This window comes from Metarhizium robertsii (assembly GCF_000187425.2).
Source record: "Metarhizium robertsii ARSEF 23 chromosome Unknown MAA_Scf_2, whole genome shotgun sequence".
Classification (NCBI taxonomy): Eukaryota; Fungi; Ascomycota; class Sordariomycetes; order Hypocreales; family Clavicipitaceae; genus Metarhizium; species Metarhizium robertsii.
This window is the reverse complement of record NW_011942160.1, coordinates 3,612,440-3,640,303: the sequence shown is the minus strand read 5'-3', so window position 1 is coordinate 3,640,303 and position 27,864 is coordinate 3,612,440. Positions and strand designations below refer to the sequence as shown.

Sequence of the window (27,864 nt, the reverse complement as noted above, 5' to 3'; positions counted from 1 at the left end):
CAAACTGGGCCGTGGCAATGTCGTTCTCAGACCTGGACCAAGCCGCCGTACCGGGCAGCGTACTTGGACCCAGGGGTAGGAAACAAAAAACAGGGCAAGAAACCAAGCACGGGGGAATATTTCTTCTAAGGTGGTAAATTTTTTATATCCAGAGATTCCCTCCTGGGTGCATCCACCCTTGCCAACAACAATCAGTCGCCTGCCTGACCTGGTGCGACCTTTCAAGTACCACAGACAGATGTATCGCAGTCGGACATACTTCAGAGGATGCTAGACGCTGCAAGTGTCCCTCTAAGGAGAGGTTTTACCGACAGAATTTTGTATCCAGGACCTTCAGAATCGTTCGTTGCTCATGAAGTGTTCAAAGACGACCGGCAAGTTGTTGTCTGGCGAATCGCGGTAGGGGACAATCAGGCAAAATCAGTTACAGGGTGCGCTAAGCAGAATATGGAGACGTATGTCGTTATTTAAGGGTGTCAACGAGTCGCTTTGTTCATACGCACGGCGAGGTCGATTTGTGTTGGGTTTGAGGATAGCTTGTTCAAGGGCAGCTCCCTGGAAAGAAAGGGCTTTTGGTCGTCGTCCTTTTGGCAATGAGGCACGGGTCACGGGTCACGTGTCACGGCGCCGAGCAAAATCGGTTAGGCTCGATGGTGCAGAACTGCACGTCAGCCATGCAACCAGGCTTCTTTACTCGTCAATGTGCCATCATCCACAATGTTTGATTTGAGGAGCAAACACAAGATAACAAAGGACATCAAGGCTTTGTTTGCCGACCATCAACTAATCAGAAGGCACGTTCACATTGAACCACACTTGTCCCCTTCTTTACAGACCACAGGAAACATTTTTTCTATGTTGCAATTACTTGTCTATATCCAGCCTTGAATTGCGGAAAACAAAAGGGAAACAAATGACTAGCCGGATTTCCGAGAGTCCGGGGTATACTTCAAAAAAAGAAAAAAAGTCAAGTTAGGGACGCCTCCAACGCCAATTCTGACGTCCATTGTTATTGTGTACAAAGGCACTCATTCAATTCTTAGATCCGATTCGGGTCGGGATCCGAATACAGATCCGAATACAGACTGCTGCTCCCAGAGTTTGTGTTGTTGTTCATCGGGTGCATGACAGTGGGAGGTCGCCGAACCCCCGGCATGACGGGACTAAAACGGTCCTTTTCACTATGACCTCTTTCAACATCGATGACAGGGGCGCTGATTTCGGGTCGGGCGGACTCCTTTTTCTTGCTGAACAGAGTCGTGGCCTTATCCGTGAAGCGAGTGAAGCACCCGGCCTTTGCGCCTTGTTTTCCGTACTGGTCTGTGTAAGTGGATGCGTAGGCTGGTGGAGATTGTCGACGGCCTTTGGCTAAGGCGCCGTTGGCACGAACATCGCGGGAGGTAATGCCTTCTTTTCCATTTCGCCACACAAAGGAGCACACAATGTTCGTTACGCCAAAGATAAAGGCAAGAACCCCAGCCGCAAGGGTAAGCTTGAGAAAGGGGGCCGCGACTTTCTCGCTATCCATGGCCGGCGTGTTGAGGTTACCGAAGATATTGCACCCCAGCAGGAGCATAATACTTCCCAGCCATGCTACGCCGTGCACGTCGGACAGCACTGGCCAAGATGATACGAAGTAGCGTTTGACTGCTTTGAACACGGGGAACTCGGAAAAAAGGAGGATGAAGCAGATGATGGAGTTGCAGCAGAGTGAGGCGCACTCAAACACAAAGTAGGTACGCGATTTGTCCACGTTGAGGATGAAAACCCAGTACGCTACACTCATTGTGGCGAGAGTGGTGACGGTGCAAAGGCGAAGGATTTGCAGAACAATAATTCCCACGGCGTTATCACCCGCATTGGCGGCAGCAGGGCAGAAGATTTTGACGATTTTGGACCACATTTTGGCTGGCCTTGGATCGGAAGTAGGATGCTGTGTAGAAAAAGACGTAAGCAAAAGTAGACCCTCGCCTCAATATGGCTTGAGAAGCGGTTAGTCCATACAGTTTTATGAAAGATTATTTCGTAATAACAAGAAGGAAATGAGACGACAAGTCTGGCCGAGGCTGCAACGATGTGTGTGCCTACACGGTAGGTCGAAAGGACATGTAGTTTACAGCAAAATTAGGAACCGATATGGCAATGCGGTACAATTCGAAATTCGGAGGACCAGCCTCGTGTTGGTGTTTAGACACGGGAAATGAGGGTGAGGTAAACGGAATGGCGCGTTTGGGAAGAAGATGAAAAATAAGGAATGCGTAAGGATAAAATATCAAAACTCAACAAAGAAGGAAAAAGTGGTAATTGTTCACTAGCGAAGCACCATTGTCTAGGATGTTCAATAGAGAAGAGAGGGCGAAGGTGAACAGAGAATCCAGTCCAGCTGCGTCTTTAATAAGTCAGAGCCTCGCACAACCATGAACAGTCACAGAACAATCATGCGGCATCAGCATTCAGGGACAAGAGCAAACCACCAACGGAATTCTCCTTGTCCCCCCCCCCCCCATGTCAGAAGCCGTGTTTGATGGAGAAGCGCAAGCGATATCCCACGGCGGTTTTGCGAGATGGCATCATTGGCATGGTTCGGGGTCCCAACAGCACTCCCCGGCGCCGGACCTGCAGATTTCAGGCTCATGAGATCCAACCATCCAAAGGCCAGGAGCAAGCCGTACGGACGGCGGACGGCGGCAGGCGGAGCATGATCAGCATCAATGTTTCATGGTCGACGGGATAGGTCGCGATGGAGCTAGAAGCCAAAAAGTATCACTGCGGGCTGGTGTTGGCAGCTGCGGGAAGACAAACTTGGGCTGAAGAAAACTGGGACGTATGCTGGTTCAGAGAGTGAACAGCGCTATGGAAGGGATCCAATGAATCACGCTTATAGTCAAAAGACAAAGAATGCATCAGACATCAGACGCCGGCGGCATAGATGTCTTTGCTGGGATAAGGTTCCAACGTCGCGATTCGATTGGCCGAGAGCAGCCGAGTCGATCAACGGTTTCAAACCTCAGGCGGCGGGCCTGGCCACGGCCAGAGAGACTGCGAGTGACTGGAGAGTCGAGACTTTTGCCAGGCGTGCCGAGAGGAAGGGCGCCTACTGATGCAGGACGGGGCAATGCGAACGTTGGGCGTTGATAACGGCATCTCTCCCTTTTTTTTCTTTTTTTCGTCACTTCTGCTCATGTCTGGCCCGAAGGTGACACGATGCTAGTATTTTGGCATGGCTGACTCTTTGTGTCATGGTCTGTTGTCAGCGGTTTGTGCGTACATAACTACTCCTCGGGACTGCACACCCACGTGCCCATTCAGCCATGATTTACAGATGGGCCTTTGGGACTCCTGCACGTCAAACAGCCGGCAAAGAAAAATGCCGCTGCATTGTGCAGTCGATGCATGTCCATCTGCTCACTGCCTAACGTGAGTAGCTATGTACGTGCAAGGCCTCGTCCAACACACCATGGACACGATCCCCTTTGCGGCCACCTTGCAGAGTAGCCTCCCAGCCCCTCTGTGAAATCAAAGCGCCCCAAAGGGACAAAAAGGACATCGGAGGGAAAGGGAAGGAAAGGGATTTAAAAATAGAAAGATTATTCTTCTCCGCGCTTCACTGTTCCACCCGGCCGCCGCTGCTCAGGCCTCATCGAAGCGCTGACGGCGCGTAACCACACCGTGCCGTCTCTCTGTGCCTGAAGCTGGCACGACAGTCAACTGAACTGATCTCGACAGCGACCCACAACGCCTGATTGGCTCCCTTTTCTGGCCGAGAACCCTCAAGTGCGTACCGGCCGGCCACCTACACTCTACCAGGTAGATACAGTGCATCCTCCCCGCCATCCAACGACCCTCTTATCTCCCTCCTACTTTCCACCCTCGCCCGACCGCTCATTCCTTCCTCCACGTTTTTGCTATCCCGCCCGTCCGCTTCCGACTAGCTCCATCCAGGCATCCCGCGCTTTGCGACGAGGGGAAGAAAAAAAAAAGGAACAGCAAGAGGCACAACACCAGCCATGGCCCGTGGGAATCAGCGCGACAAGGCCCGCGAAGCCAACCTGAAGAAACAGGCCGCTCAGGTACGTCTACCTTTGCCCGGCCACGAGGCTACCACTGGGCCTTGGACGCGCCTTCTCAGCCGCCCTTCGCATTACATACACCCTCAAGTCTGAACGCTGACAGCTGGGCTGCTGCAGAAGAAAGGCAACACCATGACCGGCACCGAGATGCAACGAGCCAAGGAGAGTGCTGCTGAGATTATGCGCCAGAAGCAGGCGGCTGGTACGACCCCTCCACCCCCGCGTCACATCGTTCTCCAGATTTCTCCGTCTTCCCTGGTTGTGTAGGAATTTTTGATTTTTTTTTTTTTTCGGGGAGGAGGAAATGCTGACAGTTTGGTTGTGGTTCAGCCGAGGCCAAAAAGGCCGAAGCCGGTGGCAAGAAATAAAACGACGATCCTTGGTCGAAACACTCACCACCGTCGACTCCCGTTGTCCAGACGTACGAAAGGCGACACGAATACAATGACTCGACGGCCAGACATCTACGGCGTACACAGATCGGGAGGGCAGCTCATTCTAGGATAGCAATGGCGAATAAGGGCGTATGACTTTTTGATGTTGGCGCTTTGGGATCTCTTATGTTAGGCACTTAATAAACTGGCCTTTCCGCTGTCAATGTCCTAATGGCGTTTCATGTGCTTTTCATTTCCTCAGATGCACAATTACGAGCTTGGTCTACCGTCTGATTCCGCCTCAAGGCCGCTCCTTCTTGGTCAAGTCACACGATGACGAACCCTTTCCAACCTGCGGTACCTGCACAGCTTGGCATTGAAAAGAGAAAAGGGAAAAAAATGTATAAAAAAATGGTATGGCACACATGGTTCTCTATCCTAAAATCCATCTCTACCTTTGTTCATCAAGAACGTTGCACTTCCCCACATGAGGCAGTTGAACTTGTACTCAAAAAAGGGTCAGTGGAGGCCCCAAGCATCGCTTCCCATTATATCTGCCTTCGCCTCTTCCGAAAAAAAAAACACGAACCGGCCATGTGTATTTTGCTAACATATGCTCTTCCCCATTATTTCCAACGACGCAGGGGGTTCAAAGCAGCCGGGCGTGTTGTTGAATACTTTATTTGTATTGATTCATGAGCCAGAGTGCTACCCGACGACGTGGAGATCCCGCAGATGTACGCAGATACATCCCATCGAGCCCACTAGACGGGAAGAGCGCCTGGTGATTACAGTCAGCAATCATAGACTCTTCAAGGGCTAAGGGGGGGAGGGGTCTCTCAACTAACCACTCATTCCGCCAAATGCGCCAACGCCTTGGGAAACATCAGGGAATGAACCACTGTTGCAAGTAACAACACAGTGGTAGGATCCATCAGCACCCATAGTCGCCTTGCCAGGGGTGACGCCAGAGTTGCCGCCAGAGCTGCCAGAGCCGCCAGCACCGCCAGCGCCCCCGGTGGAGTTGCCGCCAACGCCGCCGGGAGCAGAGGGGGGAGGAGGAGTGCTGCCCTGCTGTCCGCCGGTGATGGGAGTAGCTGAGCCGGCACCGTTCTGAGCAATGGCCATCCCTTGGAACATGGCATGCGTCTTTTCGGCAGTAGGGTTGATGGACAAGACCATGCCCTTGCCACAGTGGCCCTTTTGTGCGCAGAAAAACCCTAGGTGATGTTAGTTTTCTCAGGTTCCGCAGAAGTATATTACGAACGGGAGATTGTGTCTTGACTTACAGAGAGGCTTGTCTGTCATGACTTGCATAGCAACCTGAGGCGGTGGTGAAACGGTATTGTTAGGGTTGGCAAGGAAGCCAGAGTCCATACCACCAGCCATGGGCTGGCAAGGGGTAGCGAACTCGGCTTGAGTGACCGTGTGGTTCTGGGACCCGAACTCGAAAAGAAGCATATCACCCATAGGCACATCCCGAAGCTCTTGCGGACTAAAAGCGAGGCCGTTCTCGCCGCCAACCTTGATAGTGTGGGTGGCTCCCGTGCCAGGGGCAGAAGCGGTGGCACTTCCTCCAGGAGCCTGGGTTGCTTCGCCGCCAGCGCCAGCGGTAACCGTCCTGGTGACAGTGACTTGCTCGTTGATGGATGTTTTGGAAGCGCCGTTGCCTGGGTTGAGCCAGATGACAATCACCTCGGCGCGGGAGTTGGCAGTGATAGCTTCTACCTGCTTGCCCCGGGAGACTTGGATGCCACTCTCGCTGGATTCAGTCTCGGCATTTCGTTCAACGATTCCAGGTGACGGGGGGAAGACATTGGCAACTCGTCGGGCCATGGCCAAAGGAGCCAGTGCCGTGAAGATGGTCGTTGAGTACTTCATTTTGTTGACGTATGTGTAATTATTTAAATTGTACCAAAAAATTCGCAGATGTGAAAGGGCTGGATGTTTGGGCTCGTGAGCTTCTCTCGTAATTCTCTCGAGTCCTATCAAAGGACAAATGGTTGAAAAAAGTAAGTAAGAGGACCTGCTCCTAGTTGGTAATAGAAAGGGTCAATCGAAATTAAGAATGAAGAAAAATGAGAGACGATGCTGGCCCAACACCAAAAGAAGGAGACCTTCAATAAAAGAGCGAAACGCGGAAACTGCAGAGTAAAAGAGGGAAACGTCGGCAACGCATGGGAACTCGAGACATGTTATATCCAGCATAATTGTCTCCCAACACACCCCCTGGTCGTCCTATGTTTTAGACTAGGAGGCTGCGGAACCTCCTGACGCAACTCATCATGGGCGAGGCAATCCACAGTCCTTGGTGCCTATGTCAGGACTCAGAATGGCCAGGACCCGGGCTCAAAACGCCAGACACGAGATGGAAGTCGACGGCTTGGCCTCATGCCGCCCACGCCCAGCCTTGCTGTGGGGTGCAAAAGCTCGGGGTCTAGCGCATCCGATCAGAGGGCAGAGGGTGCCAGAGTGATGAGTGGCGAGCGCGGAGGAACGAATGTGTAGGTGTGACAGATTTGTCTCGAGTGCCGTTTTGGAATCGACTTGTGAGGTGATGGCGTCCCTGGCCTTGCCTGTTTGGGCCGCGGGCTCGAGTCTTGACGAGGGTCTGGCGAGCCGAAGAATACATCATCGGCAGCCGCAGCAGAGAAGATAGTACTTAGACGGTGGCATCTCTTTCAGTTTTTTGGAAACAAATTCGCATTGAATAAAAGGATGCCATGGCCCTGATTCTCGGGTCCCGGCATCTCCATCTCACGGAACGTTGCTTTCCAGGTTTCTTTGGGCCTTGGCCTTTGCTGTCAACCAACCAGACGGGACGGCATGCCAAGTCTTTGATCCTATACTCTGTACATACTAGTTACTACTTTAGGTACTTGGGGTTCCAAGGTTATTTGCTACATGTAGCCATTCTGTCCCGCCAGATATCAATCGATGTCAAAGCACTTATCCCGCCGCGTCTTCATTTGTTCTACAGCATGGATGCGTGGAGGCAACAAGCACTTACACCGTTCTGCCTAGCAAGCCCCTTCAGTCAATCCGCAACCTTGTCCCTCCGCAGGCCACCAGCTTGTCATTCCTCTGGTGCCATTATTCAAAGCTGCATCGTCCTGTCTGGCTATCCAGCCCCGTCCTCAGCCTCAAACCGCCAACGTGGTGATGAAACGGAGGCTCGCTCCTGGGCGGATTCTTGCCCTCATCAGGTGTCCAGACTCCAGACTCGTCAACGCCACTCACTGGATGCGACGACGGGCTAAGCTGCCGATTTTAGAACGTTAGTTTGTCATCGCCAATGACACTAGATGTTTTGCCATTGTTGCCAAGTAAGATGTTGCGCAGCTCGGAAACCCGGTAGGCTACGCGGCCAAGCAAGAATGGGCTGTGCTCATGTCGTGAAACACCGGAACGCACCATTGACTAACTGGACGAACAGGTGGTTTGCTATATTTCGTCAGAATTTTGCCTTGGGCATTACATTATTTCAATCCCATTTCCGCTTCGGGAGGTGTTTTGTTTAGATCATGGCATGAAGAAGTAGGCAGAAAGACTCTGCATCAACTCCCAACCAAGTCAGTTTCCTGGATCCTGACCTTGCCCAGGCACAGCAACCATCAGCCACATTTTCCACGCCCTTGGCATAGTAAATCGGTTTTGTACTCGATTCAGACTATCAAATACATCCTACTCAACGCCAAACACAAACTGGGTTTTACATAGATGGCTTGAATCGCAACGGCCAGAAGATGTCTTTAATTTGCCAATACCCTCTGATTCTTACAATCCTGGACATCTTCGCGTCAAGTAAATTAACCCGTTGGCAATCTACCTCGACCTAGACTTCAAATTTTCATCCCAAATCTTCAACTTTTGTCGAGTTTCAAAGTTCCCACGACACAACAACAGCTGGAGCCCTACGATTGGGCGACTCGGTCTAGTTCTGACGCGCGGGGCAACGGGAGTTGCAGTGAACATGTTCCAGCCGCCAGGGTTTGGAACGGCTGTCGTCGCAAGAACTCCACTGTGCGACACCCGCCCTCCTTGGCCTGCCCAGCTTCCTCTCGGGTCTTCGGATAACAATACGTCTATTACTTGTCAAGACTGTGGTTTTTGCTCCCCTTGTTGGCCATGCTGTTGCCCTTCAAAGAGCCCGGTGTAATACCCTGCGTAATACCACGACATGAGCAGCCTCTTCAGATTGTCGTCTCGTACTATTTTCGCGGGGAGAGATTTGGTTAGCACAGATCGTCCGAATTCTTTGCCAGATCCAAGTCAAACTTGATGGCCCTATAGGTAGCTGCCAACTTACATGAGCCAAGGAGAGCTTGCGGCGGCGGCGCAGCCGAGGCAGCTGCCGTTGCACCTTTTTGTGATGACTGGGCTTGGTCGGAATTTGAGATCTGTCTTGATGTCAGCAGCGTTGGATGAAACAAGAAACTATTCAACGGTGCACAACGGATCGCCCATGATTGACGCCGTCAAACCCGTAGTTCAAGGCTCTTACAATGGCGTCCGGATCTTCGTTGCCGGTAGAAGAGACAGGTTCGGGACTATTGGCTTGTTTGTTTGGTTCGGATTCTGGAGCGCGCCTACCACAGATGTCAGTTAATGCGGTGATGATAGAGGCATCGTAGGCTGGCTCCGTTCATCTATTCACTTACTGGGAGATTTTGGATTCTAGGTCTCTAATGCTTCCTCCCTTTGCGTGTACACTGTGATATTTCTGAGCACAGCTGGTATTAGTGGTTGGTTGTACTTGATGAGGAGATATAATTCATACCTTATACTCTGCCAAAGCCTCGTTCCACGAGTCTATGAGCGCAGTGTCATCCCATACCTCCTCATGACTAAGCTCAACCTGCTCCATGCCCATTATGCAAGCAGGATAGTATTGAGCGACGACGCGTTTTCTGGGCTTGTCAGATATCTTGGTCCTTGGTGACCAGGCAGCCAAGACGGAGCTTTGCACTAAATGCAGTAGGAAACACGAACATATGCACAGCTAAGCTCAGTTAGTATATCACTAGACTCGCTCGATGAGTCGATGGTGTGCATTCAAGGCTCTTCAGTGCTAAATATAGCTTCACAAAGTTAAGTGGTTGAACTCGAATGGACTAAAGGCTGATATATCGATTACGGGAGCATCTGGTGCAGCAGCAATATGTTTCGAAGTGTTGATGGGAAGGAGCGACCAGACTTCAACCAGCATTTGCCAGGCCCTGAACCAGCCAGGCCCAACTAAGTATATATGGACGACCTGTAGGCAGTGCGAGGCCCCCACCACCAGCTGCACCCATTGGGGCTTTGGTTAGAGTGATAGAGTGATAATGCGCCTTCACCGCTCGCAAAACTGGCAGAATCTTATTTTTTTCTGGCCCACGTCGATCATTCCCAACGCCTGCCAGCACTCACCAACCAGGCTGTAAAGTCCAAGTCGTCGCAATGGCTCCAGAACTTAGAAAGAGAAAATGTATGTTTACATAAGTAAATATGTTCATTTATCGCTGCTAATTGACCGTGTACAGCTGTTTCCGAAGTTCAGAAGAGCAACGGCGTCACCACCAAGACGTCGGATAAGCCTGCTCCCAAGGGCAAGAGAAAAGGTAATGCGATATCCAGCATCCTTCAATTTTGTAATCAATTAGCTAACCATCGCAGCCGCCGGTGATGCCTCTCCAGTTTCATTAAAGAAGCAGAAGCCTTCTAAAAAGGCTGCAGCACCTGAAAAGCCTGTTGCGAAATCACCAAAAGAACCCAAACCTGAAACGGCAGCAAAGGAGGTCGAGGAAAAAGATGATGTCTTGGAGATGGATGACTCCGACGACTCAGAGGGTGAGGACAATGAGAATGTGAAGACTCTGGCTGCCGAGATCGACTCGGGTGACGAAGCACCGGTCGACAAGACCCTGTCCTTCAAACCTGGCCAAGACGTCGGCAAGATTCCGCCTATCACCAAGGAGCTTGCAAAGGCAGCCAAGAAGGCTACTGGTGAACCGGGCGTTCTGTACATCGGTCGAATTCCCCACGGTTTCTACGAGCACGAAATGAGACAATACCTCTCCCAGTTCGGGCCCGTCACGCGCCTTCGCTTATCGAGAAACAAGAAGACCGGTGCCAGCAAGCACTTTGCCTTTGTCGAGTTTGAGGAAGCGACCACTGCTGAGATTGTTGCCAAGACTATGGACAATTACCTGCTATTTGGGCACATTCTCAAGTGCAAGACGATCCCCAAGCAACAGGTCCACGAGGATTTGTTCAAGGGAGCTAACAGACGGTTCAAAAAGGTTCCTTGGAACAAGATGGCCGGCCTGAATCTGCAGAAGCCATTGGCCGAGTCTGCCTGGAAGAACAAATTGGACAAGGAGAAGGATAAGCGAGCCAAGAGGGCTGCCAAGTTTAAGCATATGGGATACGAGTTCGACGCTCCAGATCTCAAAGATGTGCCGCCTCCGCAAGCCGCAGAAAATAATGTGGAGGAACCCAAGACTATAGAAGCTGCTCCTGTGGAGGAACCTGCCGAAGAAGAGACCAAGGCAACAAAGACGCCCAAAGCAAAAGGATCTGCTGCCGAGCCTGAGTCGATACCCACGCCCAAAGCCAAGGCCGGCAAGGGTACTAAAGGCAAGGCAAAGAAGGTCAAGGCCTCATCTAAGTAAGGGTTTATAAAGTCTTGTGATGTGGATATATACGTTTTGGCAACGGCGCATCAGGTAGTAATGTCTTAAATTTTTTGTCGATCCAATCAAGTCCTTTCATTGAGCTCAAGTCATTTGATCGTATTCAATCGGTCAAACCCTACGTGGCGCGTATCTGACTAGGTTTTGTTCCTCTACAAGTGTAGGTAGCACCGTGTTCACCATGAGACGTTACGAATGGTCGTGGATGGCGAGATGTACGCACATAAGCGAACCCACGGCACTCACAAGGACGCTACCCGCTGTTCCGAAGAAAGGGGAAAGTCGAGTAAGCAATGGGATTATGAAAGGCGAGACGATCTACTTCGCGCGAGATTGTGAAGAAGCCACATGCATATGGTCTTATTCATTAGTATGACGGCGAAGATGATTGTAAGATGGGGAAGAAAAATAAGAAGTTTCAAGGTCCACCTGGTGCAGGGAAACGTAAATACTACTAGCCATGGCCCCACGATGTAGGTGACTAAGCATATTTCAAGCACCGCTTGGCGCCAATGCTTGAAACAAACAAAGTAGATAAAAAAACGGAAGACGATGTAGGCATCAAATGACAAGTCGTGAGATAAGATTAAATGGTGAGTCACATTGAAACGAATGTGTTTATATGAGTTGAGCCAGTCTCCCGTGGCCAGTAGAGACATCTGCAGACAAACCGGGCTCGTCTTGTGCGCCTATTACGCAAGTGTCTATATGGGGTTTGAGGCGTGGCTTGGCATGCATCTCGTATAAGAAAGCAAATGGCAAGACATGAATACGATGCGACGACTAGTATTGGAATCGAGATGCGTCGTTTGGCATTGCGATAATCAGTGGCGAGGTTTGCTTCACATGCTTGAATAAAACGTTTATTTCGATTTTTTTTCCTTTTTTTTAAAAATGGTCGTGTCCGTCACTGTCCTACACAGTCCTACACTGTAATGTAAACTGCTCAGTGCTTGCTCAGGAGCTCCAGTCGCTTCATCTGTTCCGCCGGGCCATGCATGTGAGTTGACAGCACAGGGCACTGGGTGGTTGAATGAAATCAATTGATGTTTTGTACATGTACTCGGTAAGTTAGCGACGTTCCTCTGCGCAAAAGCAATTGGTCCGCCACTAACCGGCTCAAAGTTGACTGGCGGAAGCCCCCGCGACCCGCTAATGCCACATTCCATACCCGCTATTGTTTCTTCAAGGTCAACGTGTTGCCTCTGTAAGGTTCCGACTGCGTTTCAATATTGCGCCTCGTCATGTCAATCGACAACTGACGACGCCGGACTCGACCCGACATTGCCCTCGTCACCACGACTCGTGGGCTCAATACACCAGCACGCACACACGGGCCGCTTCACTGCTGCGCCTTGCGGCTACAATGTCGTCAACAGCTGCTGGTGAGCCCACCCAGGCCATCAATTCTGGTTTGTAACCTGTCCTCTTGGGCCTCCGTCAATCGGCAATCGTGTTCTAACCACTACCGTGGGGTCTACAGCTTCCAAGAAGAAGAACAACAGAAAGAAGAAGAATGCCAACAAGAACAAGGATACCACGCCTCTAAGTAACGGCGATGCGACCCACGAGGACGTACAAAATGACAACGATGAAGACGACGATGACCTGGTACGTAGCAGACGCCGCACTCTATAATATCAAGTGTGCGGATGCATAAATCGGCTTGTCATGTTTACTAACGAGGCCTTCAGGACACTGCAGCGAGCACGGACAAGCTCAAGCCGGAGGGTAATGGGCACGCCGTAGAACCATCAAAGGCCACCGATGGGACTTCCGACTCAGACCCGACTGCGAAACTCGAAGCAATGGGGAAAGAACGGGAGGCGCTCCGGGCTGAGGTGGAACAGCTTCGCAAACAACTGGAGAGTATTCAGGAGACGCACCAACAGGAAGTCTCGCAACTCAAAACGGACCTCGAAGAGAGCAACTCGGCCAAGGAGCACGCCGAAGAGCAGTACCAGACCCTCCTCGACCGAGTTGAGAAGATCAAAGAATCGCTCAGCGGCAGGCTAAAACGCGACAAGGCCGAGCTAGAAGAAGCCAGGGAACGAATAGAAGAGCTAGAGGCGCAAAACGAGCAGCTGCAGGGTTCCGCACAGTCCACGGGCGAAGATGTCGAGAAACTCAAACAAGAACTCCAAGACGCCAATAGAGAGCTGTCCACGCTGCGAAGCCGCAACAATCTCTCAGCTCACAATTGGCACAAGGAGAAGGAGGAGCTGACCAGGACAGTGCAGCACCTCAAGGAGGAAATGGAGACGACAGCGAATGCCATGGGCGAATGGGAGGTGTTGGCCATGGAAGAGCGCTCTATTAAAGAGAACCTAGCGGATAAAGTCGGTGATCTTGAGGAGCAGATCCAGACGCTGAAGAAAAATTACGAGACCGCTGCCGCGGACCGCGATGGCCAAGCCACTCTCGTGGATAACCTGCAAAATGCCCTGCGAGAGATCCAAGACGCCCGCAAGAAGGAGCTGCGGGATATGGTTGAGACAACGGAGTCACAGCTGCAAGCGCAGAAACTAGTGGCCCAACAGGCTGAGGCGCGGGCTACGGAAGCCGAGGCGGCCAAAGACGAAATGTCAAAGGAACTTGAACGAACGGCGCCATTTGAGAAGGAGGTCAGGGAGAAAAATTTGCTCATTGGCAAGTTGAGGCACGAGGCTATTGTACTGAACGATCACTTGACAAAGGCGCTGCGATATTTGAAGAAAACCAAGCCAGAGGATAATGTCGACAGGTGCGTTGCGCTCCCCCCTGCACATTATACCCCCCATTATGAGATGCGGTCACTAACCTTGCATGTGTAGACAAGTCGTGACAAACCACCTCCTGCACTTCCTCACCCTCGACCGCGGCGACGCCAAGCGCTTCCAAGTCCTTCAGGTGATGGCCGGCTATTTGAACTGGACCGACGAACAGCGCGAGCAAGCAGGCCTCGCTCGTCCCGGCGGCTCAGTTGGCAGCTTGCGACTGCCTACATCCCCTTTCCACAGAACACCCAGTTCGCCTTCACTCAACGCGGATGTCTTTTCGGAACCTACGTCGGCCAAGGACAGGGAGTCTCTTGCGGAGTTGTGGGCAAATTTCTTGGAGAGGAGTGCGCAGGAGGGTGCAGGTGATGGATTGTCAAAGGACTCTGGCTCCCGCAAGGCAAGTGTTAGTAGTACGACGACAGGCACAGCGGTGGCCAAACCCGAGTCCGGGCCGTGATACGTCTGATGTGAAGACGGGTTGTAAAAACGGGTGCCGCAGTAGCTGGGTGTCTGTCTGCGTGCAGCGCAATGTTGAAACATGGGGAATGGGGATCTTTTTGGAGTTTCTGTAGACGTACGATGGTAGTAATGCATGGCAGTCGTGCATCTCGTTTTTATTGGGGGGGGTGGAAATACAAAAATACATCCTACTTGTACATGCGAATCCTCATATCAAACATGGTGAGAGTAAAAACATGTGCATCTATTCCTGTCTATCCAATGTACGACAAACCCCTACTCATTCTGCTGCAGCTGCCGCAACGGCTCCAAGACACTATCTGTATACGTCTCGGCGTCCTTGGAAATGGAGTCGATGTTGATCCTGTTACTCAAAGCATCATTCACGCCCTCCACCACCTCCCTCTCCTCCATCACGTCCCTCATCAGGCGCACCTCGTGGGCCCAGTAAGTCTGACACCTGCTTCGCAGCTCCTCGTCCCTCATGGCGGTGTTGTTGATGATTCCGATAGCGTTCAGTTTGCTCTTTACCGTCAACAGACCCTTTGCAACATCCTCAACCCTCTCCGACGTAGAGGGCAGCTGCACAAAAGCCCGGTTCGTCGAGGACAAGTACATGACCCACCCCAAAACGGCGTCAAGAGCGGCCAGCGCGACGAGTCTGTAGCTTCGCATGGACCAGTAGAAGAAATCCACATCGGAGAGGCGCGGAGCTTTTGCGTTGGCCTTGTAGCTGTACGAGCCGGCAATGTAGGCTTCCAGTCCGGCCAAGGTGAGCGACGCGATGGTTGCCAGCGTGCGCCATTGGTAGCCGTGCTTGCCCGTGAAGGAAGGGCTCGTAATGGCCGCCAGGGCAATCAGGTTTGCCAGGTGCGGCCAGAGGAGGGACGGCAGAGCATAGTACAGGTAGCTCTTTGGTTCGTCGGCGTTGCAAAACGGGCAGTCGGAGAGGACTTGCGGGCCGAACTGGGCGTACAACAGGCGGCTTTCCATGTTGACAAACTTGGCTCGCAGGGCGTGGTCGCTGGCGGTGAGGACGTTGCCCGGGCGGAGGACGGCCACACGGTTGAAGAGCACGTCGACGGGGATCTGGAGGCGGCTTTGCGTGCGGGTGAAGAGGTTCTCGGGCGCAAAGGCGGGCAGGGTCTTGACGAGGTAGATTGCTGAGAGGGCGAAGAGCAGGCCGAGGGCCAGGCGGACTCGCGGAGGCGTGGGTTGGATGGGGAGACCATGGGGCGAGGTGCGGATCGAGCGATACCATGATATGGCCTTTGGGAGGAGCATAGGCCCGAAGAAGAGAAGGAGGGAGCGGATGCTACATGGCGTCGTTAGTTGAGCGGCAAATAAGCCTGCTTGGGAGGTGTTTTCGTCTTGTTTCGAGGGGAGGGCTTACGAATCCCAAGTGACAGACATGGCGGCGGCAGCTGCGGACAACGAGCGAGAGTTGGTTGACGAGCTTCACGATGCGAAGCAGATGGTGGCGTGAAAGAACATTCGAATTTGATGGGTCCTCCTGGTCGAGGTAGCACTAAAGTCTCAAGACACTGTGTCGTCACGGCGGGCGGGTCAAGGCCCTGGGGGACCGCGTTCAACGCATGTGGCGCTGGGCCAACTGCCGTGCGGGGCCACCTATCGTGGTCTGGTGCCTGGTACTCCGTACTAGTACTAGTACTACTACCACTTGATTGTGGCATCTGGCATCTGGTCATTCATTGATGGATCCCTGATCCCGCCGGAACAAGGCCGTTTAAGCCTTGCAATGGCTATATTGCCAAAGACCCTTTGTTGACAACATGCCAATATGGGAACAATCAACGGGCGCCCGATAACGCAGCACATGTCGTCCCGTCATTATGGCATCGACACCTGTCGCCGGACAGGAATATGTTTCGGCCGATCCCGAAACATTGTCTGGTCCCATGACCGTGGCTAGAAGTTTTTGGCTTTCATGCTCGATTCCAAGGGGGGAGGAAGAAGAAGCATCTTTGATCAACAAAAAGAATTTATTCATTACTATGATCTTGCAGTCAAGGACGTCCGGCCCTCCCCCTTCGTCGCAGTCCGAAAACGCCAAGCTGCGTCAGACATACACGTGTGACGCCAGCATGCGCAAGCGCTTTACGATGTCGCAGCCGTGATTGGCTCAGCACGATCCTCTCGGGAGCTTTGCCGGCAGGGCTGATACCGTCGTCGAATCAACAATGAAGAGCTGTGGGAATACCGAGTTGTGTGCTATTGACTCTTGTGTCGCGGGGATCGTTAACCGGCTCTAGATGTTCACGATACGACATATATCAGTATAAATACTCCGTACTAGCAGTTAAGTCGTCTCACAAGACTGCTTAACTAAAAGGCCATCATCCCATAAAGCCAACACTCTTGTCTTCATCAACACTATCTACCCGGGTTTTCTACAACTTGCCACCAAAAAAAGCACCTACGATTTTTCCTTTCAATCACAGTCACGTTCAGCCGCCCTAAAATGCCAAGCCACTTCTCGGAAGGCAAAAAAATAATCGTCTCAGGCGCTGGTTTCGCTGGCCTCTCCTTCGTCGTCGCCCTCCACCAAAGCTGGGATCCTGCCCTCAAACTACCCCAAATCACAATCTACGAACGTGAAGGCCGTCATCTTCCCCGCAACAGACAAGGGTATTCCCTCTCTCTCCATGGCTTCGACGAGAACGGTGGCCTCGTGGCGGCCCGAGACATTGGTCTTCTCGATGAAATGATGAAGCGTGCCATTTCTGGAAATAACAGCACCTCGGGGTTTCGCATATGGTCGAGTAGCTGGGCTCAATTGCTCGCTGTCAAGTTCTCTCCCTACAAAGATTTACCTGCTTCAGGCATTCGTATCATGCGCAACGACATAAGGGACCTTTGTGTCTCTGCTGCCGAGAGGCTGTGCCCCATTACCTGGAGTACGACGGTTACCTCTGCCGAGAGGCTATCCAATGGGCAAATGCGAGTTCACATATCCCCGTCTGATAAGGAAGGCAAGTCCTTCACGGATGACTGTGACTTACTCATTGCTGCGGACGGGGCACACAGCAAGATTCGCTCTTCCTTCAGGCCAAACGATAGTCTAGAGTACGCAGGCGCCATTCAAATGGGCGGCGTGAGCAGGTTTCCCAACGGTGTCCCCGAACCCGTCACCAAGAACTGGGGCTTGGCCATCACCGGCGAAGGAGTTGGGTGTTTCTTCTCGCCCGTTGATGCTACAGGCGTCGTCTGGGGTCTGGGATTCCTGGAACCCCAACGAACACAAAAGTACGATCCGGAATCACGCCAACAATGCGAGGCTCTCAAGGAGGAGGCCCTGAGGAGAGGGCACATGCTCCAAGAGCCCTTCCAGACCATTGTGAACGCCACGGAGCAACACTCGTCATTCATGTTCCCTGCCCGAGATAAGAAGCCCTTCCCCCATGCAGGCGATGACAACTTGAAGGGTGTCGTGTTCCTGGGTGACACGAATCATGCCGTCAGCCCATTCGCTGGTAACGGGGCAAACATGGCCTTGAAAGATGGCGTTGATCTTGCGCGTCAAATTTGCCGTAGTCAGTCCATGGAGGAGGCGTTGATTGCGTATGACAAGTTGGCGTTGCCGAGGGCACAAAGGACTCTCAAGCAGTCACATGAGCGGATCAACTTCTCCCATTGCACGGGTTGGTATTACTATGCCCTGAGGGGGATGCTTTTCGTCGGAAGTACCATGATGTATCTGATGGGACGGCTATGAGTGATGCGTATTGTTATTGATTTCTTTTGCTGTTCTTTTATTTTCGGTTCTTTCTTTTTATCTTTTTTTTTTTTTTTTTTTACGTATTTGATACCCCACTCTTGCGTACTTGCAGGAATAAAGTCAATACTACTCGAATGGTTAATATCATGTAGAGGCTCGTGGTGTTTTGACACCCAGCCGCATCCAAGCCCAGTACGGCGGTATATGTGGGGCTGTTGCGCACCCTATTTTTACCAGCGAAAAATCTCCCTCCTTCCAATTCCTCTTTCAATCCTTCCTCCATCAAACCACAACAACCTGCACGCACTGCGCGCGCAGCAATGGTTTCCATAGCGCCAGCTAGCAATAATAATTCGTCCTCAAACAACTTTATCCTTCGGCCCTACTTCTCAGTGACTGACTACAGCTTGGCACTTTCGAAGCTTTGGCGATCTCTCCGTGGTCGTCAGAGTCAATATGTTGCCTAGATTGACCCCAAAATACCCTGCCAAGGGTCATTCTCTGTCGTGTTACAAAGTCTCAGCGTCTTGCAATGAGGAACTTTGCGTCAAAAATCAAAGAGATACATGCTGTCACCCTACATCACCAACCGCGTCGTAGTCTCATAACATGGGGGAAGGATGATGTACGTGGCGTATGTTTTATATATATATAAAAAAAGTTTTAGTTTTATGCACAATCTACAATTCCTTCTTTTCCTCTGACTTCTCCGCAGTTTGTTTTCCAGGCTTCGTGGCCTTCTCCCCTGGCTGTGCCACTTTGGTCTTCGGCTGTGCAGAGATTTGCCTGCCGGCAAACATGAGGATCTCGGCGAGGAGGGTAATCACCCCAGAGCAAGCCAGCTGCCATGACGGAGCGCTGACGCTGCCCATGGGCGCGCGGGGAAAGGAAATGATCCATTCGGCGTAGTATGGGAACCAGCCGTAGGGCAGCCAGAACATGGGCTCCTTGCCGTACCAGAAGGGGATGAAGTATTGGGGTATTTTGGTGATGAGCATCCGTATCGCCGTGAGGTAGTTGTCGAACCGGGCTCGGGAGGCTTCCATTGCTTTCTCTGCGGGCCAAAACATGATTAGCACTTGTCTCCATATACCCGGCTCGTCATATTATTATTTTTTATCTTCTTTGTACGTACTGGATGCATCGAGCTTCTCAAGCAGCTTATCGTGCTGCCTTCGCAGCTTGGCCCATTTCGCAAACTCGTCCTGGCTACTCGTGGCGTTCAAGTCCCGCCGTACTTTGAGATATTCGGCCTGGAGCTTGCGCTGCTCGGCGGCGGCTTTGGACGTCGAGACGGGGAGGTAGTTGATCAAGGTCCAGATCTATCACGGTGTCATTATGCTGTTTCCTATTGCGATTTGGCCACCAAACTTACCAGATTGTTGATCTGTGCCGCGCCCACAGCGGTGATGAACTGGGCCAACACCTCGACGGCAAATATGAGGAACAGAATGGTCGTCATTTTTTTCCCCAAATCCAATCGAACAGGACTCGTTCCTGTCGTGTTGGGATGGATCGAGTCGTCGTAGGGTTACGTCTCGTGGTTCCAGCTGCGCTGCTCTTGTGGCCAAAAAGCACCTGCAGTTCCGCTACCAGTGACCCCCGGTAGATTGCATTTCCGGAACAAGCCCATATGAGCAATAACCTTGGTCCACCCATCCCACCTTACCCTATACATCCAGTTGATGTTGCCAGCATTCCACGATTTTTCTTGTTCAGGTTTCGAAATGTCGAGTGCCATCGACGGCAGTTTGAGGCGTGGGTCACAAAATGAGGATCCGAAGAAAGTATATGACGCCATCTCCCATGAGCTCTCACAAACATACCACCCATACATCGACATAGAACTCTTGCCCAAGGGGTTTGAAACAGACCTCAAGAATGCCTACTTTGTCAAGGAGGAACATTGCCTCGCGATACCCAAACTTAGGCTCATCCAAGCATTCACAGCGGCTCGCCGAATACTCATGAGCCATCTGAACAAGTCAGGCAGCATATGCACGGATGATGTACGGAAAGCAACCAGCGTCATGTTACTCATGGACTCTGAGCATCTCACGGCCGCCAACACGAGAAAGCGACTACTCTTGCGGCAGACACTCGCAGCGTGTGAGCGGAAAGCAGAGCTTGGAAGGGAAATGTACTTTGTGAACAGTTTACTCTCAAGCCACCTTCATCGGCATACGAAATCGCCCGTATTATGGGGCCACAAACACTGGCTTCTACGGCAATACCTGGAAGCAAAGGTGCCCATAGACCTGATGCACGACTTCGAAAGCGTGGTTTTCGTTGCAGCAGAAAGACACCCCAAAAACTACTACGCATGGACATATGCGAGGGACTTGTTCGTCTCCAGAGCCAAAGTCAAGCCAGACTGGGACGCGGAGCAAGACGAAGAGCTTATGAGAATGACAGCCAAATGGTGTCGCCTTCACCATGACGACATATCAGGCTGGTCGTTTTTGCTGCATCTCGCACTCGGATCCCCACAGCACGCCCAGGAGATATTCAGGCAAACGGCAAGGCTGGTGCAGACTTACACCTGGCGCGGAGAGTCGGTGTGGAATTTCCTGCGGACCCTGGTGCTGGTTCCCGCCATGAGAGACAGCTCGGAAGTCAGGCAGAGCTTTGTTGATTTGTGGCATCATGTGCGACAAGACATACGGGATGCGCAGAGCTTGGATGCCAAAGTTTTGGATAGAGCTGCGGCTTGGGCCGAAATACCCAGACCATAAAACGCCGTCCCGGTCTGGTCTGGAAGGGAGGCCAGTTCCCGGTGATATGACGGTTGAAGCGCCATGAAGTCTAAATCGACTCGTTCGTGTGGATCGTCGTGAGTTGTATACCATGACCGCGATCACGTATTTTCAGCAGTTGTAGCGGGATCTGCCGAAAATAATGATTATAAAAATTACTCCATACTGGAGTTCAAGAATCTATGTCTCACTGCCCAGTCTCAGTGCATTGTAATGTCACTTAGTGCAATGTCAACAGCTGTGTAGGTAGACTATATTCCACAGGCGGTGCTTGTTTGATCAACACACGTGGAATACTCTCCGGTAGCCATGAATGTGATTAACTTTGAGCAGTTTCCCATCAAGCAGCAACTAAAATAGTAATAAAGAGTATCTGAATTTCTTGCCGTGCTACTCCCGCATACACCTCATTGAAAACAGCAGGGTCCCAGCACATGTTAGGCGACGAGAGGCGGAGGAAGTAGAACGAATCATTTGAGATAGATATGAACTAAAGTTGAGCTTCATCGACTACGGTATACATGGCCACCGTCCTAGATTTAGATTTTGGCGAGACGGGTATGGCCTGTTGGCCTTAGAAAGCGGCCCGAGGTGCTGCTGGAAGTGTCATGATCAAAGGGTCTGAAACAGCAGGACCTAAGGAAACGATGATGACACGGACGGTTTTATTGGTAAAGTCTGAACGCAAGAGTAAAAATAACCGAACTAGTATCGAAGATGCTCCTGGCGACTAAACGTAGTGTGTATACAAATCTTGATCCATCTGCTGCTTTCCTCATATTTTCAAAGTCGCGGCTGCGCGGCTCTTGATCATGTCCTGATCCGAGCCTGGAGCAGGATCTGCGTAGTACTACTTGTGCAGAGTAATGTTTTGACATTCGCAGATGGATCATTAATTGGCAAATCTGTCGATTCTGGTGTTACAACTGAATACTGCTGCAGAGGTCACGCATACAAGGTGACTGGAAATGTGTCCCGTGAAAAGGCCCGACAGAGAATCAGAGACGAATATTCCAGGTAGATTTTTTTTTAACGGATGGTATTTGGAATAGCTGATCCCAACTAACTGTGTAGAGAGTTCTGTCAGTGGAATCATGTTCAGTGCCTTTCAGCCAGAAATCTCTTTTAGGACTCGCCGGCGCTGGAAGGTCTTATATTCCCTACTCCGTAGATAGCACTCAGAACGAAGCGCGGTGACAGCTTGGACATGTTTTATTGACCATCGGCGCGTACCCACAAGTGCCACGATGCCCAGCCTCCCAAAGTTTGGAACAGACGGTGGGACCCTCACGATGTTGTACCGCAACTGGCATGAAGGGTCTCGGCATGAGTCCCTATGACGTAAAGTGGGATCAATTGATGGACTGGATATGGGTTTTTCAAGGACGGGAAATGGACAAAAACCGCTATTTCTTGCGGGACCTGGCCAACTTAGTGTGAGAGGCTGCAGGGGGCCCTGGGAGAAACCTCCAGGTCTTGATGCCATGGGATGGCTTTGCCAAGCACAAGAGGGCTCAAATCCTGGCGTGCTCGAGCACTCAAAAGCTGAAGTGCCTTAGTTGGCAGCACAGACACTGGGGTCGTCTGGTGTCCAACATGGTGGCTGATGATAGTAGCGAGTGGCAAGAGGTTACCGCCCCGGTGGATCTGATTGAAGCACGAGGCTGGGTGAAGAACGTGGAGTACAATGTAGTTTCAATGCAAGAAAGAACGCATACATACTCCGTAGTATCCCTTGAGGCTATTTTTTGTCAGCTGAGATCTCAGATGGCCAAGATGGCGTCTACCTTTGTCCGCATCTACGGAGTACCGCAATACGACAATAAAACCCACGGGCAAAGAAGAGAAGAAGAAGAAGAAGAAGCTCTCCTGCCAAAAACGTTGGGCGTCTGACGCGAGGGATCGGCTGTGTTCCGTAGAGTACGGAGTACAATAGAGGAGGAAGGGCACGGTATGCAAACACATGTATTGTGTAATAGTTTTTGCTGGTACTCCGTAGTCTGGTTAGTCATGGCGCAGCAGAGACAAGTTAATTTGGTGGCCCCTTACCTGGCCCTGGTCATGTTCTGCAGAGACTCTTGAGTCTTGCCCCTTGCTTCCCTTTTTTTGGCCATGGCCGTGCAGCCGTCGTCCAATGGAGATCAATCAATAGTTTAGTCGAGCCAAGAGCTCTGATAGATTCCGAGCTCTGCAAAAGGGCAGCCAAGCAGAAAGGACCGACAGGTGCCGGAGGAAAAGAGCCAACGTTAGAGCCAACCTTGACATCGTCACGGCGGCAATGGCATGGGCTGTGGTAAAGTGTGGCCACAGCTGCTAGCGTCGCAGCCAGGAGGTCCTGAGCGCTAAAACATCTTGTTCAACCGAAACAGGCCTGATCAATCGTTTATGTATGTACATACCTTTGACTGCGGTTAAGGTCCAAGTAAAGTATCGGACCCACCTTTCTGTAGTACCTAACAGGTACGGAGTACTCTTTTAGTGCAAATAGTTACGCTGATATTAAAGTATCTTTTTATACATAAAGACTATACCAGTACTTTTATTATTATATTATTTCTTAGCGGAGCTCTATACCTTTTAATATAAGTCTTCTTATTGGCCAGAACCCCTGCAGGCTACAAAAGTTGGACCTTACCGCAGTCAAAGGGATGAACATGTATGCACAACGGAGTAAGTGCTCTGTAGATCCCTGAAGGACGTGCCTGGAAAATACACGACTCGGTGACGAGCCAGGGGCAATCGTGGATGAAGCGGCGAAGCGAGGTGGTCGAGGCCCAGAAGAAGGCATAGTATTATGTAGTATTGTACTCCGTACTCCGTACTTGTGAGAAGTTACAGGTCAGGTAATTCGAATCTATTGTGCTGAGGGCTCTCTGGGATAGTATTGTTTTGGTGTCAAGTTGTCGTTGTCAGCTGCAGGTGATACGAGACGCCACCGATACACAGATTATGCAGCCGACAGGGGCAGGAAGGAGCGAGCACTTGCGCGGTTCCTGACATCAATTGATGAATTGATCCAGATCTAATGAGCGGGCTGTGCTCAGCTCAGCAATCTCAACATGGCTGTGATGCAGAATGAGACATTCGCTTGCATACATACCAGAGGCGAAAAGACAACACAAATGATAAAAATACATGCGCAATCATGAACAGTCCTCGCCCTCGTTGTGCCAATGCCTTGAATTTTGCAATCATACCCAACATGAACTTACAACATGCGTCCAGTACAGAAAGACCGCGCTCGCCCGTTGCAGAACTGGACAATCAGCTTCCGCTGCGGAGCAAACGTACGCACGCCATCGCCCGATCGCGAGTCCAAAAAGGCTGAAGTGCTAGTACTCCAGAGTCCACTTTGCGACCAGGGTGCATGTTTGCCAACCTTTTGAGATGGATTGGGAACAGAACAGGGGGGACGCTGGACTACTGGCACTAGCATTGTAGTTACCGACTGTAACGTTCTGTTCTCTGAACCGTTATTAGTATCGCAATAACTATGACTTTAGACCCGATGGAGCTCCTATATATCACCTCCAAGCTCAGATCGGCTCCTCGTCTATTCTTTGTTCTAGTGCCTCATATAACAAGTAAACCACGCGTGCAGTTAATACTACCAGACTCTCCATGTCTAGTCTTCCAGCCCTCGACCCGCAACTTGACGCTAAGACTATCGTCCCTTCCTTCCAGTCCGATGTCCCTCTGGCCCACCCATGACAGTGATGGATCCTTTGGCGCCCCGGCGCCACTTCGCCTGACCCTGATCTGGACTCTTCTAGCCCAACCAACCGGCCAACCGCTGGCATTCCCCCCACAGGTTCTCTGAGCAAGACCATGCCCCGGGCCAACCGAGCCAGCCGAGCCAGCCAAACCAACAAGCTTCCAAGACTGGCGCCTGCAAGGACTCGGTGCTCGTGCCTGCTTGTCCTGTCTCCCTGCCCTCAATTGATCACCTCCAAATGAAATACTAGTAGCATGTACTCCGTATGTAGTATCAATTGTTGACCCCAGTCGGACCCTGCGCCAAGTTGGGAAGGGATTGGCGTTATTAGTCCAATGGAAAGTGCGTCCCAGCAATCATCTCCTTACACTCGGCCATTCAACCTGAGAGCGGTACCTGACCCTTGCTCGGTCACTTCTCTTGACTGTATCCCCGGTATCGTCCCCGGACGACTTCTCCATCTTCAACCTCTCTCAATAATGCATCTTTTTATTACTCTTCATTATATACTCTGTGCATCTTCTCGCTGTGCATATTAGCCCTCACTTAACTTTTCCAATTTTATTTCGATTTTCCTTGTCCTCGATTTATTGTATTGCTCTTACTTGGCGTGCATTTTCTACCAACGAGAAAGCAAAAAGGGCCTATTTTATTCGGCCCAAGCAAATGTTCCATTGCTGTATTTTCTATATTCTTTGATCTGGTTCGTTCGCCGCTAGCATCGTATATTCAAGTTGTGCGTCGTCATATACTCCCGTGACTGATATTTGAGGAATTTTACAAGCTAACAAGCGTCCGGTTTTCCGCAGTCACAACCGAGCACTCACTCATACCCATTTCGTTTGTCGTTCGTTCTTCGACGAGGCTTCAGAACCCCTTCCGCCAGACTGGAGTTTGCGATGCTTCATAGTAATTTCTAGTCGCCCGACTCGCTGTACATTCTGGCGCCTGTCTGCTTCTGAAAATCCGACCATCTTTTGCCGACCTCGCGGCATTGCTTTGACTAGCTTCTTAAATGATTGGATTGGAACCTGCCTCTGATCACGACTCCTCGCCAATTGCCACGCTGTGTCCTTTGGACCGTGGCCAACCTTCTTGACCTGCCGAGGACTGACTCGTGGCCTCCAATATTTGATATTTTCACAAGTATTCCATCATGGTCCCAGTTGTACTTCTACTGCAATTGGCATTATGGGCCGTGTCCACATCTGCCTTTTACCCATACACACCACAATGGCTCAAAGAAAAGGAGGATCTCACCCCCCTCCGGGAAGCCAAAAGAAGTCCTGCTGTAGGGAACGCTCGAGACGGTTTGACATTTAGAATCGAAAAAAAGAGAACACAGGTGAGTAGCTGTGCTGTACCTAGTCCTCGATGGCGCCATCAATTCTGAGGGTGCCTAATGCTAATCCACACGGCAGGAAAATCAATCTCCTGCTCTGCTAGCTGCGCAGCAGGCTGCTTGGCTGAGACACAAATTTAAGCATACTCGCTCTGGAGTGTCTGTCAACGCTGTAGAGAAAAGAGCAAGTCAATACAACATTATGGACGCCACTGAATCAAGCGAAGCCATGGCCGCCGGGATCAATCAAGATGGAACCGATTACTCATATTTTGTGAAAGCAGGGCTGGGTTCCAAGGGAAAGCAGGTGTACTTACTTGTTGACACTGGTGCTGGATCAACGTGGGTTATGGGATCGGGCTGCACCGACACATCTTGCTCCACGCACACCACATTTGGCCCGGGTGATTCCAGCACATTTACCGATGCCGGCAAATCTTTCTCCGTTTCTTATGGAACTGGAACAGTCCAAGGCAAACTAGTTACTGACACCATCAACGTTGCGGGTATCCGTTTGAAGTACACTTTCGGCCAGGCTTCGAAAACGTCGGATGTGTTTTCGCACTTCGCATTTGACGGCATTTTAGGCATGTCCATGGGACAGGGCGACAGCGACAACTTCCTGAAGACATTGGTGGAAGCCAAGAAGCTTGACAAGAACTTGTTTGGCATCCACCTCAACCGGGCATCAGATGGATCGAACAACGGCGAGATCAAGTTTGGATCAACAAATCCCGACAAGCATATAGGGGATATTAGCTACACTCCGATTGGCTCCAAAAATGGCGACTGGGCTATTCAGATCGACGACATGGCCTACGATGGCAAAAAAGCAGATGCTGGAGGTGTTCTGAGCTACATCGACACTGGCACTTCGTTCATTTTCGGGCCCCCCAGTTTAGTCAGGAAGATTCACAACACTATTCCGGGATCCTCTAGCTCTGACGGGCTGACTTACACTGTTCCCTGCTCAAGTAACAAGACATTGTCATTCACGTTCTCTGGGATTGATTACAAGATCTCTTCCAAAGACTGGATATCACCTAAGGACAGCTCAGGCAATTGTACCAGTAACCTGTACGGCCGCGAGGTTGTTGACGGGGCATGGCTTCTTGGAGACACATTCCTCAAGAATGTCTACGCAGTTTTTGATGCTGACCAGAAGCGAATCGGGCTTGCGGCTCCAGCTGACTCCAAGGGCGGATCAAGCTCCAGCTCCAGCAGCGGCAGCAGTCCGCCAACACAGACAACTGTAGGTTTAACTACTGTCACTACAACAGCACTGACGACCGGTGTGACGTCTCAGCCTGACTTTTCCACACAGTCCAAGGGGCCCCCACTTGGTCTAAGCGGCCATGAAACGGGTTCTACAAGATCTAGCAGCGCTGCTGCCAAGCCAACGGAATCTACAAAATCAGCGGCACAAGACGTGCGTGCACGGCAAACCGCCAAGCTAGCCGTTGCGATGTTGTTTGCAGCTCTGGCGGCATTGGTTGCCTAGGGGGGGAATTAGCATGGCCCTGCATTCTCCCGGGCGGTGTGTGTGAGCAGCACTACAAAACTACAACGTTATTTGCGAAGAACTTTGTACGCCCGTCATATGTCCCATGGCAACAGTCTGCGGAAGTAAAACTGGGACTGGGAATCGATGGGCGGCATTGGCTACGAATCGAGGCGGGTGTTTTGCTTCTTGTCAGCGAAACATGAGCGACAGACGATGTTTGATACCCATATGAGTCCAGGCAGATGAGTGCTTGGAGGTTTAAAGTTTACAGCAGAAGGTGTTGGTACGATATTTTTGAAAGTGGTTCTGTATATTTGTACAATATTTAATACGACTCAAGGCACAAGTACATAGAGAGTGCTAATTTCACCTAAATTCACAACAGCATCCAGTACGCTGCTTGGTAATTAATCTAGGTGGTACCCGAAGCAATGTAGCCCATGCTTAATGCTGGCCAGGGAGCCGAGGG

General features: G+C 51.2%; 11 protein-coding genes across 11 annotated transcripts; 6 read left to right on the top strand and 5 right to left on the bottom strand.

Moving 5' to 3' along the window:
• Window positions 1-1,039: 1,039 nt before the first annotated feature.
• MAA_05376 (uncharacterized protein) lies at window positions 1,040-1,903 on the bottom strand (the record flags this gene model as incomplete). The annotated part of the gene is made up of 1 exon (XM_007823374.1): window positions 1,040-1,903. One exon carries the CDS (start codon window positions 1,901-1,903, stop codon window positions 1,040-1,042), a length of 864 nt encoding a protein of 287 aa, XP_007821565.1.
• Window positions 1,904-4,007: 2,104 nt separating this feature from the next.
• Window positions 4,008-4,337, top strand: MAA_05377 (Four F5 protein; the record flags this gene model as incomplete). Its single annotated transcript, XM_007823375.1, has 2 exons — window positions 4,008-4,070; window positions 4,188-4,337. 2 exons carry the CDS (start codon window positions 4,008-4,010, stop codon window positions 4,335-4,337), a joined length of 213 nt encoding a protein of 70 aa, XP_007821566.1.
• Window positions 4,338-5,208: 871 nt separating this feature from the next.
• On the bottom strand, window positions 5,209-6,325 carry MAA_05378 (Cupredoxin; the record flags this gene model as incomplete). Its single annotated transcript, XM_007823376.2, has 3 exons — window positions 5,209-5,225; window positions 5,293-5,664; window positions 5,734-6,325. The coding sequence occupies 3 exons, from the start codon at window positions 6,323-6,325 to the stop codon at window positions 5,209-5,211; spliced, it is 981 nt and encodes a 326-aa protein (XP_007821567.2).
• Window positions 6,326-8,532: 2,207 nt separating this feature from the next.
• MAA_05379 (uncharacterized protein) lies at window positions 8,533-9,317 on the bottom strand (the record flags this gene model as incomplete). The annotated part of the gene is made up of 5 exons (XM_007823377.2): window positions 8,533-8,633; window positions 8,754-8,844; window positions 8,949-9,033; window positions 9,106-9,167; window positions 9,225-9,317. 5 exons carry the CDS (start codon window positions 9,315-9,317, stop codon window positions 8,533-8,535), a joined length of 432 nt encoding a protein of 143 aa, XP_007821568.2.
• A 569-nt stretch (window positions 9,318-9,886) lies between these two features.
• MAA_05380 (RNA recognition motif domain protein) lies at window positions 9,887-11,100 on the top strand (the record flags this gene model as incomplete). The annotated part of the gene is made up of 3 exons (XM_007823378.1): window positions 9,887-9,914; window positions 9,970-10,047; window positions 10,103-11,100. 3 exons carry the CDS (start codon window positions 9,887-9,889, stop codon window positions 11,098-11,100), a joined length of 1,104 nt encoding a protein of 367 aa, XP_007821569.1.
• A 1,387-nt stretch (window positions 11,101-12,487) lies between these two features.
• Window positions 12,488-14,337, top strand: MAA_05381 (golgi matrix protein; the record flags this gene model as incomplete). The annotated part of the gene is made up of 4 exons (XM_007823379.1): window positions 12,488-12,533; window positions 12,605-12,732; window positions 12,816-13,864; window positions 13,935-14,337. The coding sequence occupies 4 exons, from the start codon at window positions 12,488-12,490 to the stop codon at window positions 14,335-14,337; spliced, it is 1,626 nt and encodes a 541-aa protein (XP_007821570.1).
• A 278-nt stretch (window positions 14,338-14,615) lies between these two features.
• On the bottom strand, window positions 14,616-15,752 carry MAA_05382 (uncharacterized protein; the record flags this gene model as incomplete). Its single annotated transcript, XM_007823380.1, has 2 exons — window positions 14,616-15,654; window positions 15,733-15,752. 2 exons carry the CDS (start codon window positions 15,750-15,752, stop codon window positions 14,616-14,618), a joined length of 1,059 nt encoding a protein of 352 aa, XP_007821571.1.
• Window positions 15,753-16,821: 1,069 nt separating this feature from the next.
• On the top strand, window positions 16,822-18,075 carry MAA_05383 (Monooxygenase, FAD-binding protein; the record flags this gene model as incomplete). Its single annotated transcript, XM_007823381.1, has 1 exon — window positions 16,822-18,075. The coding sequence occupies one exon, from the start codon at window positions 16,822-16,824 to the stop codon at window positions 18,073-18,075; it is 1,254 nt and encodes a 417-aa protein (XP_007821572.1).
• Window positions 18,076-18,758: 683 nt separating this feature from the next.
• On the bottom strand, window positions 18,759-19,540 carry MAA_05384 (CHD5 domain-containing protein; the record flags this gene model as incomplete). The annotated part of the gene is made up of 3 exons (XM_007823382.1): window positions 18,759-19,132; window positions 19,214-19,400; window positions 19,454-19,540. 3 exons carry the CDS (start codon window positions 19,538-19,540, stop codon window positions 18,759-18,761), a joined length of 648 nt encoding a protein of 215 aa, XP_007821573.1.
• Window positions 19,541-19,805: 265 nt separating this feature from the next.
• Window positions 19,806-20,813, top strand: MAA_05385 (Protein prenyltransferase; the record flags this gene model as incomplete). The annotated part of the gene is made up of 1 exon (XM_007823383.1): window positions 19,806-20,813. The coding sequence occupies one exon, from the start codon at window positions 19,806-19,808 to the stop codon at window positions 20,811-20,813; it is 1,008 nt and encodes a 335-aa protein (XP_007821574.1).
• Window positions 20,814-25,705: 4,892 nt separating this feature from the next.
• Window positions 25,706-27,392, top strand: MAA_05386 (PEPAd; the record flags this gene model as incomplete). Its single annotated transcript, XM_007823384.1, has 2 exons — window positions 25,706-25,894; window positions 25,971-27,392. 2 exons carry the CDS (start codon window positions 25,706-25,708, stop codon window positions 27,390-27,392), a joined length of 1,611 nt encoding a protein of 536 aa, XP_007821575.1.
• Window positions 27,393-27,864: the final 472 nt, after the last annotated feature.